This window comes from Colletotrichum fructicola, assembly GCF_000319635.2.
Source record: "Colletotrichum fructicola Nara gc5 chromosome Unknown KSG_Nara_v1_contig04, whole genome shotgun sequence".
Taxonomy (NCBI): Eukaryota; Fungi; Ascomycota; class Sordariomycetes; order Glomerellales; family Glomerellaceae; genus Colletotrichum; species Colletotrichum fructicola.
Window position 1 is genome coordinate 6,231,424 of NW_027094054.1, and position 15,068 is coordinate 6,246,491.

Sequence of the window (15,068 nt, forward strand, 5' to 3'; positions counted from 1 at the left end):
CCGCCTGCCCGGTCAATTGGAGCCGTCGCACATCCTCCACGTCGAATCGAGAATCACACAGTCTCCGACAATGCCTCCCGCGGCGCAGCTTCCCGTCACAATGTTCCTCGCAGCGTCGAGGCCGGCCGCGAGAAACTCGTCGGCCGTCCTGGTCAACCGCCTCATGGCCGCCAACGCCGTCCGCAACTATGCCACCCCCGCTGGCCCCCCGCCGACGAACTTCCGCCAGAAGAGATTCGAGACGTGGGACGAGGACAAGGAGTCCACCCTCAACAAGATGGGCAGATTTTTCCTGCTGTCCGAGATGGCAAGGGGAATGTACGTGCTCATGGAGCAGTTCTTCCGCCCGCCCTACACCATTTACTATCCCTTTGAGAAGGTGGGTCGACTTCTTGTTTGTTGGTTTGGGAGGGCGTTGGAAGTATTCGGGCGCGGGAAATGACGGGACGAGATATGGAAATGCGGAAAGGAGCCACGGAACAGCAGCCGGGGTCGGAATCGATCTCGTTGCGACACCCGACAGTCACGCAGTCATGAAGGACCAAGCGGAGAGCGTTTGAGCAACGAAGAGGCGGAATCAAAATATCGCGAAGCATCGAAACTAACATCAAACCCCAGGGCCCCATCTCCCCCCGCTTCCGTGGCGAGCACGCCCTCCGCCGCTACCCGTCTGGCGAGGAGCGCTGCATCGCCTGCAAGCTCTGCGAAGCCATCTGTCCCGCCCAGGCCATCACCATCGAGGCCGAGGAGCGTGCCGACGGCTCCCGCCGCACCACCCGTTACGACATCGACATGACCAAGTGCATCTACTGCGGCTTCTGCCAGGAGTCGTGCCCCGTCGACGCCATCGTCGAGTCCCCCAACGCCGAGTACGCCACCGAGACCCGCGAGGAGCTGCTGTACAACAAGGAGAAGCTGCTGTCGAACGGCGACAAGTGGGAGCCTGAACTGGCCGCCGTCATCCGTGCCGACGCCCCCTACAGATAAAATGAATCGATTGGCAAGGGAGTATTGGAGAGGAAACGAGCATCATTTTTCTTTGCGGGTTAATGCTTGAGAGGGACATGAGCAGAAAGAGAGCGGCGCAGAGCAATAGCAGGGGCGGCGTCTGCGGCGGCAGCAACAGCGGTGGCGAGGCTCTGGCATGCTGTGTATGTGTACTACAGACAGGTCGGGATCTTTTAGACTTGTGTAAATATCTCGCGAAAAGCAACCTTTTCTTTGTCCGTTGTAACGCTGTATCACGTCTTGCCGTCTGGTGTGATGAGAGGACAAGTATGAGCATATGTGGCAGTAAGTGGCAACACCTTTTGCGCCGTATCATTGCGGGCGGAATCACAGTCACGCTTGCATGTGGAAGATTCAACGTGGGAAGATTATAATTAATGTGTCTTACACATAGCCACGGCTGATGATCACACTCGCGGGTGTTAGCCATGTAGAGGGCATATCCAGCCAACGCCTTGCTTAAATCAAGCCTAACCAGCCCATACATTTTTGACGCAGCGCTACCATGAATCCAGAGTCTCGTCAAAATCACCACATTTTTCTTCATCATCATGGTCCATCAGAACCTGTCAAAGCCATAAAAACGCCCTAGAAACTCTTTTCCCACGCTCCCCACCAGATACCCATATTGGCGGCAATGACGAGATCCAGCATCTTTAACCCTTCCGGATAAACAATCAGCTTGCCCAGCTTGGCCCTCTTTCCGCGGTTGCCACCGCCCGCCTTCTCCCGCCCGAGCCGGAGGTCGAACGGACTAGGCACGTCCTCGTCGTCGCTGTACTCGCCGGGCTTGCCAATGTTGAGCAGCTTGCTAAAGTGGCCGCTGAGCTGCTCCCGCTTGCCCTCCTGCTTGAACAGCTCCGTCGTCGGCAGGTTGAAGCGCAGCTCGCTGACGGGCGCCGAGTTGGACGTGCCCGAGGGCGCGAGCGGGTTGCTTTGGCCGCCGCCGGCGCTGGGGAGGACGTGGCGGCACTTGACGCTGCGGCCGGCGTTGCCCGTGCGGAACTCGCAGCGGCCGTCCCACGGCGACACGAACACGTAGCCGCGGGGCCGCAGGCCGTGGCCCGGCTGGGTGATGATGGGGCCCGAGTCGCTGCCGTTGGAGGACATGGAGCCCGTGGAGTGCGCGCTCAGCTGGCGCGAGTGGCGGTTCGAGCGCGGGGGCGGGGGGCTGCCATACGGCTCGTCGACGACGCTGCTCGACCGCGAGCGCGAGTTGAACTTTTCACGGATGTTGGTCGTCCAGGATTTCGCGTAGGCCATCACGACCTGCCTGTTGAAGCCGCCTTCGGAGGGGGGCTGTTGCATCTGCATCTGCTGCTGTAGCATCTGCTGCTGGGCATGCCAGTTGAGGGCATCCTCCGAGTTGGCGAAGGGCGGAGGCGCGACGGAGGAGGTGGAGGCGCGGGGCATGTCGAGGCTCTGGCGGAGGGGCATGTGGCGGAATTTTGCGTAGCCGGACGACTCGAGGCGGATGCTGATGGGGGGCTGGGGGGCGTTGGCGCGGCGGCGGTCATGGGCGGAGAGGCCGGCGGAGTCGAAGGAGAAGTACTCGTAGTCCTCGCCCGAGTCCTCGAGCTGGTGGGAGGAGACGCGGCCAATGTTCCACTGGTTGCCGGTGCTCGGGTCGCGGCGGATGAGGGAGAGGGTGAAGGGCACGGCGGTGGTGTTGTGGAAGCGGTTCGGGGAGGGGGAGCGGGAGAGCTGGCGGACGTGGTGCTGGTGAGGCGTCGATGTCGACTGGCGCGAGGTCGAGCGGTAGGACGGCTCCTGCGGCATGCGCGAGGGTGACCCCGACGGCGATGGGCGGAAGGCGTCTGAGGGGTAGAGGACGTCGTGGTGATCCGGGGCCGGGGTCGGGATGGCTCGGGGGCCGACGGGTTTGCGGACCGGGGCCGGGGGTGAGTAGGACAGGGGCCGCGGAGGCAGATCCGGGCGGGCGTCGGGGAGGTCATCGGGGCGGAAGTGGTCGTAGGCGGTGCCGTAGCCGCCGGCGGCGGGGTGGGATCCGGGGAGGGGGTAGGATCGGGCGGGCTCGGCAGGTGGCGAGGGGACTTTTGCGGTGGAGGGCAGGGGTTTGCGGCGGATCTGGTTGGCGCTGCGGGTGCTGTCGATGCTGGACCTGGGCGTGTCTGGGTTGCGGAGGTGTTGTTGAGGCTGCTGGTGGCCGACCTCGTACGGTCGGTTTCCCTCTCCGGGAAGCTCGAGGTGGATGTAGTAGAAGGAGTTTGCGACGTCTTCGCTGGTGACGTTTTTGAGGTGTGGTTTTGACGTGGTGAGAATCACGTCTGGACGGGGGGTTAGTTGCGCTCATGAGATTTTTGTTTTGAGATGCAAATGCAAAGAGGAGTGAACATGCTAGATTAAAACATACCTCTGGTTCCCGGCACGCGTGAAATGTAGAGAGTTAACGGTTCCTGGCGCTCGCCGGCTGGGTTGTGAGGGTATTGGGGCGGGTTGGCGGCCAGGTAGTTGAGCGAGGCCAGAGACCTCGCCTCGATCTGGGTGGCCATTCTGAAGAGGGATGAATTCTCCGCAGGGCCAGACGGGAGGGATGTGGGCGGGTTTTGTTCCTGTGTGAACAGTGTGACGGAGTGCAGGTCGGGAGGATGAGCTGAGATGTGGTGGTGGTGTGTGTAAGTGCGCGCGTACGTATGCAAGCAGGGCGTGCGTGTTGGATTGTAATGTATTGTATTGTATTGTCTGGTGGTGTTGGTGTGTGAGTGAGTGAGTGGTTGAAAAGGGTGGCTGAGCCAAGACGAGGAGGTGATGTGAGGCGGGAGCGTTCACAGCCCACTCCAAATTATCTCTGCCCAAGGTCCTAACCACAAGGCACAGGGCACAGGGAACAAATAGGCGGCACCTCAGCTCCCAAGTGCCGCGAAACGGGCCCAGCGGCGGCGGGGGTGGACGTGGACGTGGACTGCTGAGGGCGGACAAGGGTGGCCGGGGTGACCAGGGAGCTGGCGCTGTCACCGTCACAGGTCGCGAGCTGGTGTGGGCCGGAGCCGTCTAGAGTTTGCGATGATGATGGAGGTCCGGATACCGGTACCTGAGGAGAATCAGAGGGAGGATGAAATGTTGGCGTGGTTGGGCGATCTGAGTAAGAGGTGATCGACGCTGCAGACGGCTCGGGTGGTTGGGGGCGTGTGCGTTTGGAAAAAGTTGAAACGACAGACGACGACGACGACGGACTGGATGAGAAAATCGACGAATGCACAACGTACACACGAGACTGTCCGTATTCGATTCGTTGGTATTCGTGTGTGTGTATGTATGTGTATATGTGGGTGTGTGCCTGAGAAGATTGTGTGTGCTGCGTATTCCGTGCCTGGAAAAAATGACTACACAGTCTTGGGACGAGCGGGTTGGCTGGTTGGTTCGTTTTGCTGGTGATGAGGCGTCCGAGGCGACGCAGGGCGCGGGAACCACGGACGGGAGGGATTGGATGAGGTCAGAGTCGATGCTCAGAAGAAAAAAAAGAAACCAGGAAATTTTAACTTGGTGCCTGGTTGTTGTTTTCTTGTGTTTGTTTGTTTCGTTCTTTGCCGTTCTTCCCTAGTCTCCCAAGTGTGCTTTTGCGACTGAAAGCCGGGGTGTCGGCCTCTGTTTCTGGAGCGAGAATCCTTAGCTGGCCTGCTTGGATTCACTCGGCAACTGTTGCTGCTGCTGCTGGTAATGATGAAGATGACCAGCTGGGCACGAAGGTAACTGATCGCAGTCGGTGGTTGAACAGGACACGGCAGGGTGTTTGTTCCAATGGCAAAAACGAGTCGTCAGCCGGCTGGGGCTGTGCTGTTCCGCGGAAGCAGTGAGCGGCGATTGCCATGCGAAGCAGCGAAACAACGAGAAGCAGAGCGACCTCCGGGCCCCGTGAGTGTCCTTGAACGCCGCTTTGTGGGGTTGACAAGAGAGGTGTCTACTTCTTCTGCCGGCTTCTCTTGTCTGCCGCTTTGTTTTGGGACAGGAAATGTTTATGCAGCAGCAAGCAGACGGGCTTCGGGGACGGCGACGGCGGTGATGATAATTTAAAGGCGGGAGATGAGTGTGGGCGGCGCCTGGTCTTGGCGTCAAATTGGACACTGAGAAGAAAACTAACCCCCCCAGCCTGTTGCAATCTAACTCAACTCAACTCAACTCAAACAAAACAGAGGCACGGATCAGAGTCTAACTTGTCCTCGTCTTCGTCGCCGTCGTCTTCTCGTGTCTGACTGTGCACCAGACTTTTCTGCTCGCTGAGGTTGAGAAAAGGTTGCCGCCTGCAGGAGGGGCAGATCCAGAGCCGGGAGGATTTCCGTGTGAAAGAGGGGGCCTGTGCTATTTTTCGCATCCTTTTCTCTGCTGCATCTTGGTGACTGAGCGAAATGGGACGGAACCACGGAAGGGAAGGGATGGGGGGGCACGGGAGGTGACTGATGGATGGATGGATGAATGGATGGGAGAATGGATGGGACGGGATGAGCTCGGGGCGACTGGATGATGCAGCGACAGCGACAGCGACGCACATGCGGCAAGCAGCCCTGCCTGCATCGTACCATGCCGTGTTTGCGTGAGCTTCACTCGGACTCCATCAGCTTCATCTGCCCCTCTGCCTGACTGGGCTGACGAGGCTGCGACCTCGCCGACTGGCCCTCGCGACTGTCTCGTTGTCTCGCTCCAGACGCTGGATGACGATGACTGGTCTCGGATTGTCCTTCGAGTCCCCTTGTATTCCATGCACTAATGCTCGAGACCCCTGGACATTGAAACAGACCCTGAAAGACCGGCTACAACGACGTCCAAAGGGATTGGTATGTACGGACACACACAGTCGCTACTGCATGGCCATGGCAGCTGAGTCCAGACATGCTGATAATATGGGTCGACAGCACGTACATGTCAACTGCCAAAGGGGATGGATGAATATTGGATTGGATTTTGGCCGCAGCGGGTAAGGCCAGGAGACGCCGAGCGCTGAGGGGCTCGAGGCTCGAGCTGTGGAAGGGGAACAGGGATGAAGCATTCACTGGGGGCCGACTTGGACGAATAAGCATATTCGCATGAAGATCAGCGTCGCCCCGAGAACATCCACCAGCCTCTTAGAGTTGGGGATAGACTTGCAGTCTCATCTTGCATAGAGTCAGTCGACAGAACACCTAGCCGGGAGCCCCTCGTCTCTCTCGATCGTCTCCTCGCTCTCGACACCAACTCACACATTGACGCCGGCCACGGAGAGAGAGACCTCTGCGACACTGCAACAGAAACGAATAGAGACATCCCACCTCGACATCGACAGGCTCTTGGCCCCCTTCCACGTCAACATCAAGGGTCCAGTGCCCGCTGTGGCGGCAAGTCGAACGCGGCACAGGGGCACACCCGCGCGTGCCGCAAGGCCATGAGACGGGTATCCCAGGGACCCCGAAGTATGCAGTACTTACGATAGTACCTAACTCTTGGTGAGACAGTCTTCATCACCAAAAGACAAGCGGCAGCTTAGCCACACTTGCGCCTCGCACAGGAGAAGCTGGCTTGGCTCGTACGGATGTACCATGGTAATCCCCTGGAAGACGCCGCTTGCCTCGGAGTAAGACAGCAGCCGGTTCAGCGTGCCATGTCCTTGTCGAAGGCCAGCTGGCAGGTGGAAACTTTGAACCCAAGCCTCTGGGTTGAAAGCTTGGGTTCCCCGGCGGTGCCATGAGTGTGGCCAACACCCATTCACCCACTCTCGGCCTGCGACTGCCGCCCTCCCTAGCTCGTCGTCCACGCCAGCCGTCCTTTACACTCTTGCATCACCTGGGCGCCACGGCCGTTGACGACGTTGACGATGATGTGTCGACGATGTCGAGATTGGCGACGGTGATGTCACGTCTCCAACCCGGATGCACATCAATGGAGCCGTCTGTGAGCTAGTTTTGTCTTTCCCTATGTTCTATTTTCAATCATGTCAATCATTCAGGATCTTCATCCCTTACGAATCCCGAATCCTGCCATTTACACGCGATGAACACCCTCAGCACATGTACGCAGTACTCTGTACAAAGGTTGATCGACGTCAGCTGGCTTTATGGGGTTCGTAATCCGGGAGGCTTGACGGCCGTGTGCCCAGACTGCCGGACCCAGGTGACCCTCGCCGACGACCAGTCGGACATTTTGCACCGGGCGATCGGTCGCGCACACGGAGACTTCTGCACCCCAACGGCCGCCTCGGGTCCTCCGCAGTCTGAAATTCCCGACACCACGGCGCGGCGCCAAGTCCGGTTTGCACTCAAGCCATGTTTCCGCCCGAAAGCATGGCCGCTCGGAATTCCACGCCGTCACCCGGCGGAAATACCTGCTCGAAGCGCCCTGAGTCGCTTCCTTTCCCCCAACGCGGATGTCGGCCGGACTTCCATTTTCATCGTCTCGCTGCCCCTTTGTTTGACACAGAGTGTTTCCTTACGTCATCTGGCCGGTCGTCGGCATATGGCCCCGTTTACAGGGCCGGACTAGTCCGTCTTGTCATTGTTCAGTGTGCCCCCTCGGTCGTCTGATTTTTATTCAGGGGCACCAACGGTGACCCAAAAGCGAATTCTTTATCCTCAACACGATATCTCATTGCAAACAATAGAGTGTTTGTTGTTCCTTTTACGGTTAAAGGCTATTTGGACCATACCGCACACTTCTTAGCGAGAGGCGTCAATCGGGTGGGATGCCGAGTGCTGGTCCTTGCTATCCCGGCAACTTTGCTACCACTGGTGGGAGAATATCACCCACGGCTAAGAGGCATCGTCACATCGTGGTCCGGACCCTCTGCCGACTTGGCAGATGGGTGTGGTCTTTTCCGGAATTCATTGATGGGCCTCTGGTGACTTCAAAGCGCTGCTGCCACGGGGTCCGGACATGGAGCAAGAGTCATGAAGATGACGGACGCAAAGTCCGACTTACGCCCTGAGATTTTGCAGCCCGGGTCTTGTGTTTAGAGCACAGCAGTCACCTTTTCTCCCCCTTTTGAGTTGATTCTCGTTATTCCGCCTATCACGAGTTTGTTTCACTATTCACTTTTGAGCAGACGTCTGTCCCAACGATCCGGGAGCTATATCAGCCTCACATAATGCTCCGTTTTCTAGACTCGGCCGAGGGTGGACAGGCCTTGATTCGACTAGTGTTTCCAACAAACGAGACCACAACGCCAGTTGCGCCCCTCTTTTACGAGTAGTGACCAACGAGAAGGATTCTCCCGGCGGAACTACCACATCCCACCGGCAAATCTTCCCCATATTCTAGTCGACACGCGCTTCTGTCGTCCCCCTATCGTGGAATTTTGTCCTTGGACCCTGGACGAAGTTGGCAAGCGCTCCATCGGGCCACTCCCTTACAGCCTAGTAAACACCCAAATGGAGGATATCTCCGTTCTTGCAACGGGTGATGGGCCAGAACCTCTCCTCCGCTTTTGAACAGTGTTACGTTGTATTGAGCTCCTCTCATTTCGCGTGCTTCTAGGGAGCGGCCTGGGACCTTGTTGGTTCTAGAAGGCCAAGAACGAGATGTAGTGTAGTATAAAGAACTTCAGTCGTCGCCTCGACTTCGTGTCTGTGTCTTGTCTAGTAGCTCTTCACGTTCACTTCTCTGTCCATACCGTTCTCCATCAAACGTTTACATTCGTTCCAACCGTTCTTTTTATACACAAACCAACCGTCGCCATCATGCAGCTGTCTACCCTTCTCATGGCCGTCCTCCCGGCCTCGGCCATGGCCTTCCCCGGCATCTTCCCCATCGAGGGCCCGACCAAGACTGGATTCGCCAAGCGCGACTCTTGGGGTGGCGCCGTCTCCCTCGGTCCCTCCAAGTCCACCATCGTCAAGGCCGTCACCACCCTGACCCCCGGCGCCGCTCCCCCCACGCAGGCCGGCGTCCTCTTCCTCTGGCCCGGCATGTCCAACGGCACCGGCGACCTCATCCAGACGACCCTCGAGTCCTGGCCCGACAACAGCTGGTGCGGTGCCACCAGCGGCCAGTGGTGCGTCCGCGCCTCCGTCTTCGGTTCGTTCGGCCAGATCGACAGCGAGACGTCCGCCCCCGTCAAGGGCGACCAGGCCATCAAGATCGACTACACCCTCCAGTCCGACCAGAACACCTGGCGCCAGACCGTCACGGACGTGTCCTCCGGCAAGGTCATCAGCTCGCTCGACCACAAGTCCGGACCCTTCATGAGGGGCTACGGAACCGGCACCGAGTGCAACGACGGCTGCACCGGTACCATTGCTGAGCAGACCTACGCCAACACCGTCATCACCCTCTCCAACGCGGATACCTCCTTCGGCGAGACCATCGGCTCCAGCCAGGGTGCTGTCTACACCGGTCTTACCAGCAGCGAGGGCGGCAAGGTCTGGACCATTGCCTCCATCAAGGTCCCTGCCATGCAGTAAATACGCTGTCCGACAAAGGCGAAATTGGTTTCATTGTATATATACGATAGTCTTTGATAGACTAGGGAGACGGGGCCATGTCTTCTTTAGCTGTAATTAAGCTTTTCGCCCCCACGCTACGTCTGTGTTCCCAAGTGAATATTGTGAATCAATGCTGCGTAATTGGGCAAACCGTATTCTGTCGAGTCCAAGACTTCCCATAGAACGTGATATGGTTGGATGTTTCGATTTGAACAACGCCTACGTTGTTGCTGGCGTGTTAGGCATGGGTGTCACGGGCTTTGGCCTGGAACGAGGTCATGACTGCGTCTCTTGTGAACCATGGTAAGCATGTTATGTGCAAGTGTATGCAAGCGTAAGATATAATGTGTGAGAGCTTGGAAAGGTATGTCATGCTCGAGTCAGAGGATAAGAACACATGAAATCTGACGAGAAGCGCGTATGTCTTCATTTGCCGAGAAATACCATGGGATAATTCGCAAACTCTTTGCCTGGTCTTTAATAACACCCAAGTTCACTTAGAAAGCACCAAGGAATCACCAACGAGAGTTTATCATCATTCCTTGGTAAAGAAACGGACCCAAACGATTCATCATCATCGACTAAACTGGTGTTAGTTGAAAGCAATGGTTCGGTGTGTCGGTGAAGAGTTACGTCAGGCAGTACGTACCCGAGACGAGTTTGTCAGTGGTCTCCACACCCCGCGATTTCGGACGCAGGTGCACGAGCGCTGGCACGACGCTTGCGCCTGCACGCAAGTCGAGCTCTTTGGAGGGGAAGGGGAAAAAAAAGAGACAAACCCCGAGAACCAGCATCGATTACCCGTCCTTCTCGGCACATCCCGCCCACCGCACTCCACGATGTCGACCGCGACGACCGCCCCCGCGGCGACCAAGGATGAGTCGCAGCCCGTCAAGAAGGGGGGCCCTACGGTTCTGCGATCCATCATCGCTGGATCTACGGCCGGCGCCCTGGAGATTGGTGAGTTAGGACGACCGGACTCGTCCACAACTCAATGGCTTGAGCTAATCGCAACTACAGCCATCACGTACCCTGCCGAGTGTAAGAATTCCTACAGCCGAACACCCCTCCCGAATTGCCTCTGACCCCCCGCGATAGTCGCCAAGACCCGGTCGCAACTGAACCGCCAACTGGCCGACGGCAAGAAGCTGCCCTGGCCGCCCTTTGGCAAGCAGTGGTATGCTGGCTGCACCACGCTGATCATCGGCAACTCCCTCAAGGCGGGAATCCGTACGTCGACTACGCGGCCGTGTGCGATGGCAACGACTAACGACGCAATTGGCAGGATTTGTCGCGTTTGACCAGTACAAGAAGCTCCTCGCCGATGCCGACGGCAAGATCTCAGGCCCCAAGACGGTCATTGCCGGCTTTGGCGCTGGCGTCACAGAGTCCGCGCTGGCCGTGACGCCGTTTGAGAGTATCAAGACGACGCTGTAGGTTAATTCCCATCGCGGCGAGTCTCGCCACCGCCCTGCTGACCCTTTGCCTTCCAGCATCGACGATAGGAAATCCCCGAAGCCTCGTATGCGCGGCTTCCTGCACGCCGTCCCCATCATCGCCCGCGAACGTGGCATCCGCGGCTTCTTCCAGGGCTTCGTCCCCACGACGGCACGTCAAGCGGCCAACAGTGCCACCCGGTTCGGCGCATACAACATGCTCAAGCAGCTGGCCGAGTCCTACACCGCGCCCGGGGAGAAGCTCGGCGCTGTCGGCACCTTTGCGATGGGTGGCATTGCCGGCCTGATCACGGTCTATGTCACGCAGCCTCTCGACACGATCAAGACCAGAATGCAGAGCATCGAGGCACGGACGCAGTACGGCAACTCGTTCCGTTGCGCGGGCATGATCTTCAAGCAGGAGGGGCTGCTGACGTTCTGGAGCGGTGCGCTGCCTCGTCTGGCCCGTCTCATTGTGAGCGGAGGACTGGTGTTTACCATGTACGAGAAGAGCATGGATTTCATGGACAAGATGGACCCCGAGAGGCGATACATTTAGGAAACGTTGGTACTTGAAAATAGAATGGCGTTTGGGTCTACTTTGTGTTGGCATAGACACACGATACGGGGTACAGATATTATACATGGTAGTGTACATAGTTGAGGGTCCAGCAATAACGTCTCGCAGAGGGACATGGCCTTGCCAGGGACGGTGCGACATGCGCGGGGTATTTGATGTGTCATGTCCTTCATTACTGGAATCTGAACATGCCGCTGAGCTTCTTGGACATGTTCTGCAGCCAGCCTCTCGTAGGGGCCTCCTCCAGCTCTCTCAGCAAATCATTGAAGTATGTAGGCTGGCTCTTGGGCTGCAGCAGCTCGCCGTTCAAGGGGAACTGAGGGCGGTCAGCGGGAGGTGAGTCAATCGCACGGGGCCGTGGCACACACCTGCTTCTTGAACCTGTCGTCGGCCAGGGCGTACAGGGCGTTGGCCTGCTTCAGCTCGCTCAACTCGTCGACGGCGGGGTTGGCAAACCTCCTCTCGAGGCCGCGGGCGGCGAACTCGGGGAACTGGACTTCGGGGCGGAGATTGTCTTTCGGCCACAGCGCCAGAGCGCGCTGGAAGTGCTTGTATGCTTGCTGCAGTTAAACCGTGTAAGCAACGGAGGGACGCATCGTGGGAGCTGCAGCGAAGAAGGGAACTACTACTCACGCTTGTTGGCCGGGCCATTTTTGCGAAGAGAACAGGGAAGGGTGAAGTGTTTGGTTGTTACTCTCCCAACATGGTCTCGCCGTGGAAGTGAATCCTTGCCGGCGGAGGGGGGGTTAATGCGACGAGATGGCGAAGTCGCAAAAGATGGAAGACGCCGTCATCGACGTCAAGGATTTCTGCGCTGGATGGCAGACGCAAATTAATTTCTGGAGCGCACGCTGCCCCGGAGCTTACCCGTTCCGGCAATCGGCAGAGCAGCTTTGGGGTGGATTATTGTGAGGCTAATGATTGGCTCTTGACGACGGCCTGCCACAGGGTAGGTGCACGCGAGACTGAGTACCGTACCTGGGGCATGATTAAGTCTTTGTGATGTCTGTCGGCTTGCATGGTGCCCTGAATTCGCATTGTTTTTTTGCATTTATCTCATGTTTAAACGTCTGAATACCTACCTAGGCGATGGACATTGATCGAGAAACCCTGTAGCTTTCTCAGCGCCTTTTGGTCAAGAACCGTTGTGAAATACCTTTGAGAAATCGTTTACCCTAGAAGATACCCCAAATCAGACTAAATCCAGCAATTCAACAAATGAAAACAGAAGACCAAATCTCTAAAGTTAATAACAACAACCCTTAGAAGGAGGACTCATATACATTATGAATAAAACCACGTCACTAAGTTGCGAGCAGGCAGCTCAAGGTGCCAGGCGCAACCCCGGCCCATAACCACTCACGAAGCAGCTGCAAAACCGAGACAAGAGGCAGCAGTAAAACACCATAAAGGCACAGCAAGTTTGAGCTGAGATAGAGTCTAGAATCATGTATGTAGAACTGGTAACACAAGGTACCATGCGGCCGGCTATGGGATGTTGAGAAATGGGTGTTATCGCTAGTGTCTCCATCTTCATCATTGTCATGCTCAAGCGAGGTATGCCAGTGTCATTGGTCGGTAAGGTAGCGGCAACCATATCGCCTCGAACATTCCAGATTGCTCCCATTCCTACCTAGGCCACGACAGTGTCGAGAGACGAAAGCTACGCTGTAGACCGAGTCGAAATCAACATGGAGGATCGCGGGAGTACAGTGTAGATTGGCGGGTCACATGACCGACCTCGCCCAGTTGTCTCGTGCCCACGCCCTGTCCTCCCCACTGTTCCAGCACCTTCGGCCCAGGCCACGGCCTGCTAAGCTGGAATGGCTTAGCGCATAGTCCCGAGCCATGTCAAAGGGCATCACTGCCACAGGGGGCACAGGGGCTTGCTCCAAGCATTTTGGCGCCTTTATTGTCGCAAAGCCCGCCTTACGTAAGACACCTACCCAACACTGAAGGCACGGAAGTCGACGCATAAGCCTCCACCCGTACTTTCGCCCCTTAGTGAGGTGCACCTCCGTCGGCTGCCCCCCAAACACACCGAGCCAACCGCCGCGACTGCAGGAGGAACAGCAGCAGAAGCCCGCCCGCTACGGCTGTTTCCCGTTGCCCTCGTCGTCTTTTCCTTGCATTATTCTTTAGTAACCTCCAAACGCCCGTCATTCCTTTTGCCGACTTTCTTCCCTCTGACGTCTCCTACGATCCCGACTGACCATCGACATTTTTCCTTGCCGCTTTGTTTCTTTTCCTCTGCGTTCCTCCCGACCTCATCTTCTTCCACTGGCCTTTTCCCATCTCCCTCTCGCCGTTTCAATCAATCAACGCTAGTCGCATCGTCCGTAGTGGCGAAAGGGGCCTTTCGAGTTCCTCGATTTCAACACGACGCCGCAAACCCACACAAAAAAACATCGTAAAGATGGCTGGAGGTTATGAGAGGGTAAGCTTCATAGCCTGGCCCCGATACCTTCCACCGCCGCGACAAACATACTCACGTCTTGTTCCATTAGGTGAATGCCCATGATCACGATGAAGACGGCTTCGAAGCCCCCAACTCCGCTCCGCCAAGACGACAATCGCAGCCCGTCCCCAACTCACCACCGCCCTCTTTCCACTCCAGAGCGTCCTCGCGCGACCGTCGTGGAGTTGATCCCGCACTGGCAGACGCCTTCGATACCGACGGTGACGATAGCGATGACGACGCCGATGACCGACAACGCTTAGTCCGCGCCGACTCCACCCAGGCTTCCCGCGACGCATCACGCAACCCTTCCTCCGAATCGAGACCCCAGCCCGAACGCCATGTCACACAACTGCCACCAACAGCCTCCACCACCGCCGGCGGCCCGACAACGCCCTTCCGCATTTACGGCAGCGGCATCCAGAATGAAGGCGTCTTTTCCAACTTGACTGCGAAGCCCGAGCGTGGAGGCGAGGTGAAGGAAGAACAACCTCCCGTACGTCGCATTAATCCCCAAGGGCAGAATACCCGTGATTTCGAGCGAATACTGACAGAAAATAGACGTACGAGCAGGCTGCTGCCGATGCCGCTCCCCCCTACTGGGAAACCACGATCCTCGCTCCTGGCCTCGGCGGCCCCGACGAAGTCTACATCGACGGCATGCCCGTGGGCTCACTCTTCAGCTTTGTCTGGAACGGCATGATCTCCATGTCCTTCCAGATCGTCGGCTTCATCCTGACCTACCTCCTTCACTCGACCCACGCCGCCAAGAACGGTTCGCGCGCGGGCCTCGGCATCACGCTGATCCAGTACGGCTTCTATATGAAGGGAACGACGGAGGGTGACCATCCACCCAAGATGAACGGCCAAGACGGTTACGCTGCGCCTCCCGACCCAAATTCTCACAACTTCGACCCCAACGCGGTTACGGGCGAGGGTGGCGGCGGCGTGGCGGACATCACTGGACAGGAGTGGATTGCCTACATTCTAATGGTAGTTGGCTGGTTCGTCCTTATCAGATCTGTTAGCGACTATCTGAAGGCGAGGCGACACGAGCAGCTGGTGCTCCAGAGCCCAGACCGCGGCCTGCCCGTGCCCATCATTGCCGAGGGCGAATCGACGGAGAGAGTGGTTTAGTTTTGGCGTCTTCATGCATCACAACGCGCAGCAATGTGTCTTAG

The 15,068-nt window shown here is 57.5% G+C and overlaps 7 protein-coding genes across 7 annotated transcripts; 4 read left to right on the forward strand and 3 right to left on the reverse strand.

Annotated features, from left to right (window-relative positions):
* Positions 1 to 70: 70 nt before the first annotated feature.
* CGGC5_v008632 (NADH-ubiquinone oxidoreductase 23 kDa subunit) lies at positions 71 to 987 on the forward strand (the record flags this gene model as incomplete). The annotated part of the gene is made up of 2 exons (XM_032028619.2): positions 71 to 379; positions 619 to 987. 2 exons carry the CDS (start codon positions 71 to 73, stop codon positions 985 to 987), a joined length of 678 nt encoding a protein of 225 aa, XP_031891841.2.
* Positions 988 to 1,596: 609 nt separating this feature from the next.
* Positions 1,597 to 3,521, reverse strand: CGGC5_v008633 (uncharacterized protein; the record flags this gene model as incomplete). Its single annotated transcript, XM_032028620.1, has 2 exons — positions 1,597 to 3,296; positions 3,383 to 3,521. The coding sequence occupies 2 exons, from the start codon at positions 3,519 to 3,521 to the stop codon at positions 1,597 to 1,599; spliced, it is 1,839 nt and encodes a 612-aa protein (XP_031891840.1).
* A 5,148-nt stretch (positions 3,522 to 8,669) lies between these two features.
* CGGC5_v008634 (uncharacterized protein) lies at positions 8,670 to 9,392 on the forward strand (the record flags this gene model as incomplete). Its single annotated transcript, XM_032028621.1, has 1 exon — positions 8,670 to 9,392. One exon carries the CDS (start codon positions 8,670 to 8,672, stop codon positions 9,390 to 9,392), a length of 723 nt encoding a protein of 240 aa, XP_031892231.1.
* A 259-nt stretch (positions 9,393 to 9,651) lies between these two features.
* On the reverse strand, positions 9,652 to 10,207 carry CGGC5_v008635 (uncharacterized protein; the record flags this gene model as incomplete). The annotated part of the gene is made up of 3 exons (XM_066152044.1): positions 9,652 to 9,703; positions 9,973 to 9,994; positions 10,063 to 10,207. 3 exons carry the CDS (start codon positions 10,205 to 10,207, stop codon positions 9,652 to 9,654), a joined length of 219 nt encoding a protein of 72 aa, XP_066008588.1.
* Positions 10,208 to 10,252: 45 nt separating this feature from the next.
* CGGC5_v008636 (putative mitochondrial carrier) lies at positions 10,253 to 11,408 on the forward strand (the record flags this gene model as incomplete). Its single annotated transcript, XM_032028622.1, has 5 exons — positions 10,253 to 10,373; positions 10,434 to 10,454; positions 10,512 to 10,643; positions 10,699 to 10,846; positions 10,907 to 11,408. 5 exons carry the CDS (start codon positions 10,253 to 10,255, stop codon positions 11,406 to 11,408), a joined length of 924 nt encoding a protein of 307 aa, XP_031891838.1.
* A 193-nt stretch (positions 11,409 to 11,601) lies between these two features.
* CGGC5_v008637 (uncharacterized protein) lies at positions 11,602 to 12,080 on the reverse strand (the record flags this gene model as incomplete). The annotated part of the gene is made up of 3 exons (XM_032028623.1): positions 11,602 to 11,745; positions 11,798 to 11,989; positions 12,063 to 12,080. 3 exons carry the CDS (start codon positions 12,078 to 12,080, stop codon positions 11,602 to 11,604), a joined length of 354 nt encoding a protein of 117 aa, XP_031892229.1.
* A 1,765-nt stretch (positions 12,081 to 13,845) lies between these two features.
* BSD2 (Metal homeostatis protein BSD2) lies at positions 13,846 to 15,024 on the forward strand (the record flags this gene model as incomplete). Its single annotated transcript, XM_032028624.1, has 3 exons — positions 13,846 to 13,866; positions 13,937 to 14,383; positions 14,449 to 15,024. 3 exons carry the CDS (start codon positions 13,846 to 13,848, stop codon positions 15,022 to 15,024), a joined length of 1,044 nt encoding a protein of 347 aa, XP_031892228.1.
* Between the last annotated feature and the right edge of the window lie 44 nt (positions 15,025 to 15,068).